Source organism: Oncorhynchus kisutch, linkage group LG19, assembly GCF_002021735.2.
Source record: "Oncorhynchus kisutch isolate 150728-3 linkage group LG19, Okis_V2, whole genome shotgun sequence".
NCBI classification, from domain to species: Eukaryota; Metazoa; Chordata; class Actinopteri; order Salmoniformes; family Salmonidae; genus Oncorhynchus; species Oncorhynchus kisutch.
Genome location: NC_034192.2, coordinates 26,094,686 through 26,101,968, shown reverse-complemented (window position 1 = coordinate 26,101,968; position 7,283 = coordinate 26,094,686). Strand labels below are relative to the sequence as shown.

Here is a 7,283-nt window from a genome sequence, read left to right as displayed (position 1 = left end):
TAGTTGGAATAGGGTCCAGTATGCAGCTTGAAGGTTTAGAGGCCATGATTATTTTCATCATTGTGTCAAGAGATATAGTACTAAAACACTTGAGCGTCTCTCTTGATCCTAGGTCCTGGCAGAGTTGTGCAGACTCAGGACAACTGAGGTTTGGAGGAATACGCAGCTTTAAAGAGGAGTCCGTAATTTGCTTTCTAATAATCATAATCTTTTCCTCAAAGAAGTTCATGAATTTATCACTGCTAAAGTGAAAGTCATCCTCTCTTGGGGAATGCTGCTTTTTAGTTAGCTTTGCGACAGTATCAAAAAGGAATTTCGGATTGTTCTTATTTTCCTCAATTAAGTTAGAAAAATAGGATGATCGAGCAGCAGTAAGGGCTCTACGGTACTGCATGGTACCGTCCTTCCAAGCTAGTCCGAAGACTTCCAGTTTGGTGTGGCGCCATTTCCGTTCCAATTTTCTGGAAGCTTGCTTCAGAGCTCGGGTATTTTCTGTGTACCAGGGAGCTAGTTTCTTATGAGAATTTTTTTTAGTTTTTAGGGGTGCAACTGCATCTAGGGTATTGCGCAAGGTTAAATTGAGATCCTCAGTTAGGTGGTTAACTGATTTTTGTCCTCTGGCGTCCTTGGGTAGGCAGAGGGAGTCTGGAAGGGCATCAAGGAATCTTTGTGTTGTCTGTGAATTTATAGCACGACTTTTGATGTTCCTTGGTTGGGGTCTGAGCAGATTATTTGTTGCAATTGCAAACGTAATAAAATGGTGGTCCGATAGTCCAGGATTATGAGGAAAAACATTAAGATCCACCACATTTATTCCATGGGACAAAACTAGGTCCAGCGTATGACTGTGACAGTGAGTGGGTCCAGAGACATGTTGGACAAAACCCACTGAGTCGATGATGGCTCCGAAAGCCTTTTGGAGTGGGTCTGTGGACTTTTCCATGTGAATATTAAAGTCACCAAAGATTAGAATATTATCTGCTATGACTACAAGGTCCGATAGGAATTCAGGGAACTCAGTGAGAAACGCTGTATATGGCCCAGGAGGCCTGTAAACAGTAGCTATAAAAAGCGCACCCACTGATGAGAGCATCCGTTTGTATTGAGACATCTTAGCTCAATTGTTTTGTGCAGAAAATAACGAACTATGGTTTGTCCCCCAATTTTTTTAAAATGATTTGGCTAAGTCATTTTAGGAGGCATCTGCGGGCTGTGCACCAGGCAAAATCTGATCTATTATATTTGCAAGATGGTCGACTTACCGCTCTAAAAATAGAAATACATGTCCACAAAGGTGAAAGGCAGGCGGGAGGAGGTGATATTCTATGCAATTATATTTTGTAGAAAACATATCAATACACTCGTAACAACCTAAGCATTATGAAACTTCTATTCAATCAAATAAGTCTCACCTATCAAAATAGCAATTCACTTTTATCTTGACCAAATTCTACACTATCTCATTGCCCCTATCCTTAATCTGTGCAGACAGATTTTGGGTGGAGTCAACCATCTTGCATCACCTCTTCCTCTCTGATCAAGTTTATAAGGTGGGTGAAAATTGCTTTCAGCCAGAAGAGGGAGCTACCTTTTATTTCTGCACGTGTGAGAAATATCTCCAACCATACAGTAACATCCTGCCCTTGACTTGGGTTCACTCGCTTGCACAATCCGTACCACCTAACCTCATATCAAAACTAACTTAGATGGGAAAAAATAGTTTACATTTACATATTTTTTTTACAATAGCATACTTTCACTATTACTGTGTCATCCTGAATTTTCCAATTGTTTCTGTCTTTATTGTTCCTCCTCATATTCTACAAAAAAAGAAAGCTTTTAGTGATTTGTCACTGTGCCATTGAAACGTAGGAAGAGCTATTTGCGTTTCACACATTTAGAGCTATTCACATTGTCTATTTGAACAAACAGGTAAAGTCTAGGCTACCATTGAGTGGTCTATTTTTGGTGTCACGAGGGATTTCGCAAGTGCGCACCTGTTGTCTGAAAACTAAAGTGAGGCTGAATGGCAGTTAGCATCTAATGGCAAATCCATGCATACTACTCAAAAACACATTTGAGAGGTATTGTTTTTTTAACTTCCTTGAGCAATGCTGGCTTTGCTTTGACTGCAGTCCACCTTGAATAAGATTCCCCATTAGAATGCTGCTCACGTTCTGTGCCATTTTAAAAACACTCCAATCATAAAATAGAATGCCAGGTGCCAAGCCCTCTTGAATTGTCAGGTAGGCCTACCTTACATTACATTCAACCATTAGGCTATATAGCAGAATGAGATATGGGTAATGATCATATAAGGTTAAGAAACACAAGTACACAAATCTTTTAAATTACTATGTATCTACTTCTTAAAATATACATTTCAAGGCCTGAAGTTCCCCGTGTGGTCTATGAGACCCCCTCTCCTCACTCATCTCTCTCCCTGCATCTCTTTTCACCCCCTCCCCTCCTCCCCCATTCTCTCTGCATCTCTGCATTCTCTCCTCCCACAAGTCGTGTGGGAAGCTCAATGCAGCTGTAAAGCAGCATACCAATGACACAGGCAGGTATCTTCCCACTTATCCGGATCCCTGATGACTGTTTTATCAGTAGTCTATTTGAACGTAGTTTCTTGATTTGGTGGAATATTGCCCGCATCTGACTAAACTGAATGATACATTTTTCGCGACAGTCGCTGTTCTGCTTTTTTTCCTGAATATCAGTGTGTTTCTTCCCCTCATTTTCTTTGCCTTGGTGTAAAGACTGGCTGAACCTCAGACATCACTGGTAGGTAGCCCTGTGAACTACATGATTCGAAAAGAGACGAGATGTAATATTTTTTGAGGTGAGTAAACCCGCGCATGATATATTTCGGTTTATCGAGTGGGTAGCCTATTGCTGTTTTGTTTTTGCCTGAACTAATCAATCCAACTTCAGCGAGCATCTCTATGGACTGGGGGTGTTGGAGCAGCACAATTCGTTTCCTTCTCCTCTCTCATTAACTGGAGAGCATGCTGAAGTTGCTTTGCAGTCACTTCAGCTGTTTGCCTTCAGTCCCTTCTGTCTGAACGCAGAGGTGGGCACCTTGTCTTTAGTTCATTCCGCACTGAAATGCTTCATGGATATACAGCAACACTGGGGACCATACGAGAGAAATCATGTTTTAAACAAGTGGAGTCTGTCAAGAAGAGATGCATAGGCTGAAATCTGAGCCCACTGCGATTCTGACGTCTGAATGGGAGCAATGTCTGTCTATCAAGAAACCACATTTACAAACGCTTAAGGTAAGAAAGACAACGTTTTTTTTATACATGGTTGGAAAGATTTAATATCCATTCTTTACATTGTTCATATTTTTTTATTATAATATGGTTTGATCCCTTTTGGGGCAGAGGCTTCATGGGATGTTTTAGCCCATAATATGTCACCATACAGTAGGGTGCAGTAGCCTATATAATTTCTCCTCTTTTTGTTGAATAACCTGGTATATGCCCACACAATTGGCCCACTTGCTATATAGAATGATTTATTCCTCTGGTGATTTTATGTTTGGTAACATCAGAAGGAAATGATGATTATAAGGCTGATCGGGCAATTATTATTAGTCTATTATTAGGTTATTATTATTAATATGAGAGAAAGTCATATTTTTTCAGGATAAAATAGTACTTGGTAGCTGTATTGCTAAAGAGAAATGGGTTGATTTGTGTACATTAATGTAGCCTGATGTGTAGCCAAAGCATTACTAACATCAGCAGTAGGCTATTAACTACCCATTTATGAAATACTGTTTGTATGTATAGTACAAATTTGTGTTTTGATTGTTTGTTTGTTTGTTTTTCCTCTCAAAGGTTACTAAATGGTTTTCTGGGGGATTTATAAAAGGCAAAATGCTGCTTCTTGTTCTTTTGGCCTTTTCCGTATCGAATACGTTTTCTGACTTGGATTCTGACCTCTCAGCGGAGACTTGCAGCGCCTGTTCTTGCATGTCCATCGAGAACGTCCTCTATGTGAACTGTGAGAAAATAACTGTGTACAGACCTACTCAGCTGCTGCCCCCGGTCTCTAGCCTCTATCATTTGAATTTCCAAAATAACCTATTGATCATCCTTTACCCCAATTCCTTTCTCAATTTCACACACGCAGTCTCTCTTCAACTGGGAAACAACAAATTACAGAACATCGAGGGAGGGGCCTTTTATGGCCTTAGTTCATTGAAACAGCTGCACTTAAATAACAATGAATTAAAAGTGCTCCGAGCTGACACTTTCTATGGGATCGAAAACTTGGAATACCTCCAGGCTGACTACAATTTGATCAAGTATATTGAAAAAGGATCATTCAACAAATTGCATAGGCTGAAAGTTCTCATCCTAAATGACAATCTCGTCCAGATCCTTCCTGATAATATTTTTCGCTTTGCCTCCCTTACACATTTGGATATAAGAGGAAACAGGATTCAGAAGCTACCATATCTTGGAGTTTTGGAACACATTGGACGTATAGTGGAATTGCAGCTCGATGACAACCCATGGAATTGCACTTGTGATTTGTTACCCTTGAAAGCTTGGTTGGAGAACATGCCCTATAACATTTTTATTGGGGAGGCTATATGTGAAACCCCTAGTGACCTGTATGGACGCCTGTTGAAAGAAACAAATAAACAGGAACTGTGTCCCATGGGAACAGGTAGTGACTTTGACGTAAGGATGCCCCCTTCACAGCCAGATAATGGCCAAACAACAACCGACACTGCACCCACTACGATACCCCCCATAACAACAAACCCATCTAAAATGTATGGTAACGGGATTGTTGGTTTACCTGGTTTGAATAAACATATTCCAATTATGTCCTATCAAACAAGAACCCCACCTCTCTCCTGCCCACAGCCTTGCACGTGCAAAGCTCATCCCTCAGACTTTGGCATTGGTGTGAGTTGCCAAGAGAGAAGTATACACAATCTAGCAGATCTCATTCCCAAACCACCAAATGCCAAGAAGCTACACCTGAGTGGTAATTATATACAAGATATCAGTCCAGTTGATTTCCAAGGCTTTGAGGGTTTAGATTTATTACATCTGGGCAGCAATCAAATAGTCACAGTTCAAAAAGGTGTCTTTGCAAATCTGACCAACCTCCGTAGGCTTTATCTCAATGGAAACCAACTAGAGCAGCTGCATCCTGAGATGTTCCTTGGGCTCAGTAACCTCCAATACTTGTACTTGGAATACAATGCCATAAAAGAGGTGTTAGCAGAGACCTTTGACTCCATGCCAAATCTGCAGTTGTTGTATCTGAACAATAATGTGCTAAGGAGCCTCCCTGCCTATATCTTTGCTAGCGTTTCCTTGGCTAGGCTAAATCTTAAGAACAACCATTTCATGACTCTGCCTGTGAGTGGCGTCCTAGACCAGCTGAGGTCTCTCACTCAGATTGATCTGGAAGGCAATCCATGGGAATGCTCCTGTGATTTAGTGGCTCTGAAACTTTGGCTGGAGAAGCTGAATGATGGAGTGGCTGCGAAGGAGATCAAATGCGCATCCCCAGTGCAGTTTTCCAATATAGAGTTAAGGCTGCTGAAAAATGAGATCCTATGCCCCAAACTCATACCTAGGTCCCCTTTCATCCTGACCAGTGCTATTCCGGTGGTGAACTCCTTGTCCCCAGCAGGGGTGGGCAAAGCCCCTCCGGGAGGTCCAGTTCCCCTATCCATCATGATCCTCAGTATCCTGGTGGTGCTCATCCTCACAGTATTTGTTGCTTTCTGCCTCTTGGTGTTTGTGCTTAGGCGCAATAAAAAGCCACCCGGACGCCAGGAGGGCATGGGGAATCAGGAGTGTGGCTCCATGCAACTCACGCTCAGAAGACACAACAAATCTAGCAAGAAAGATGACCTGGGAGGGGAGACGTTCATCCCCCAAACTATCGAGCATATGAGCAAGAGCCACACCTGTTCGATTAGAGACTCTGAGTCAGGCTTTAGATTTGCTGACTCCCAGAGACAGAAAATAATAATGCGCAACAGCACTGACCAAGACAAGGACTCACTGTCCCCCCTGGACCCCCGAAATAAGAGACTGAGCACCATTGATGAGCTGGATGAGTTCCTGCCGAGAGAATCCAACATGTTTATTCAAAACTTTTTAGACAGTAAAAGGCTGGATTTCAACAGTATAGGGGTGAGTGGGTTTGAGATCCGTTACCCAGAGAAACCACATGACAAAAATATGAAAAAGTCACTAATAGGGGGAAACCATAGTAAGATAGTAGTGGAGCAAAGGAAAAACGAGTATTATGAACTTAAAGCAAAACTTCAAGGTACACCTGACTACCTTCAAGTTCTGGAGGAACAGACTCAAATGAGTAAAATGTAGGCTATGTATCCACTCAACCCCCCCCCCCTCCCCCAATTACAAAAGTGCCTTGTGGAAAACCTTAATGACCAATGGATAAACTGGACAGCTGGCGCCAGTCAGATAACCAGATTTCTTGGGAATCAGTGGCTCTCTTGCAAATACAGACTTTTCCCCTGATGCCATTATAACATGTATGAATAACACATCATACCACAAGACATCCTTAAGAGACAATTGTAGTATTTTGCTGCTTCTGAAATTGGTACTTTTTTTCAACCAAATCATTGAGTCACGGAAACAATGTTGAGTGTTACTCATATTGATCCTTCCACAGTGTTTTTGTGGAAATATCGAATCAGTATTTTGGATGAAATAACTATCAGAAATTGTGACTTTGCAGTTCTCCTGGGAATATAACGTTGTTGGGATCCCCCATTTACAGACACTTACGATCTGCCTGGATTATAACTGATCACTGCTGGTCGCTGCTGTGGGCCCTGATGCCTTGTTTTCACTATGAAAAGGCGCTTACAAACCGAATAGCAGATATGGAATGATTATTTTACGTAAAGAGCCATGTTAATAGGGTTTGAATGAAATGTGGTTCCTCTTGATATTTTTGGGTATGGCACATGTCTGTATTTTTTTAGGCCCAAGGAAACAGCTGCTTGCCATGTAAGCGTACCTGAATTTATTTTGTAAGTCTGCATTATTTGTATCTGTGAGACAGTTTGTAAATTACAACAGAAGACAAAACAACTATACCGATTAAAAAATATATATAATAAATAAAAAACAATATATGATTGATGACCCCTGTCAACTGTTAATTGGTAGTGCATTTAACTACATCATTTATTTATTTTTCAACGCAGGATTATTTAAAGATTATTGGTACTATTTAAAAGTGAAATGGACATGTAG

General features: G+C 41.2%; 1 protein-coding gene across 1 annotated transcript; it reads left to right on the top strand.

Annotated features, from left to right (window-relative positions):
- Window positions 1-2,505: 2,505 nt before the first annotated feature.
- On the top strand, window positions 2,506-6,870 carry LOC109864942 (SLIT and NTRK-like protein 4). The gene is made up of 2 exons (XM_020453031.2): window positions 2,506-3,284; window positions 3,852-6,870. The coding sequence occupies exons 1-2, from the start codon at window positions 3,192-3,194 to the stop codon at window positions 6,375-6,377; spliced, it is 2,619 nt and encodes an 872-aa protein (XP_020308620.2). The 5' UTR covers window positions 2,506-3,191; the 3' UTR covers window positions 6,378-6,870.
- The last annotated feature ends 413 nt before the right edge of the window (window positions 6,871-7,283 follow it).

Coding starts and splice junctions, on each gene's coding strand:
- LOC109864942 (XM_020453031.2), top strand. CDS start 3,192: ATGCATAGGCTGAAATCTGAGCCCACTGCGATTCTGACGTCTGAATGG. Junction 3,285..3,851: donor CACATTTACAAACGCTTAAG/GTAAGAAAGACA, acceptor TTCCTCTCAAAG/GTTACTAAATGGTTTTCTGG.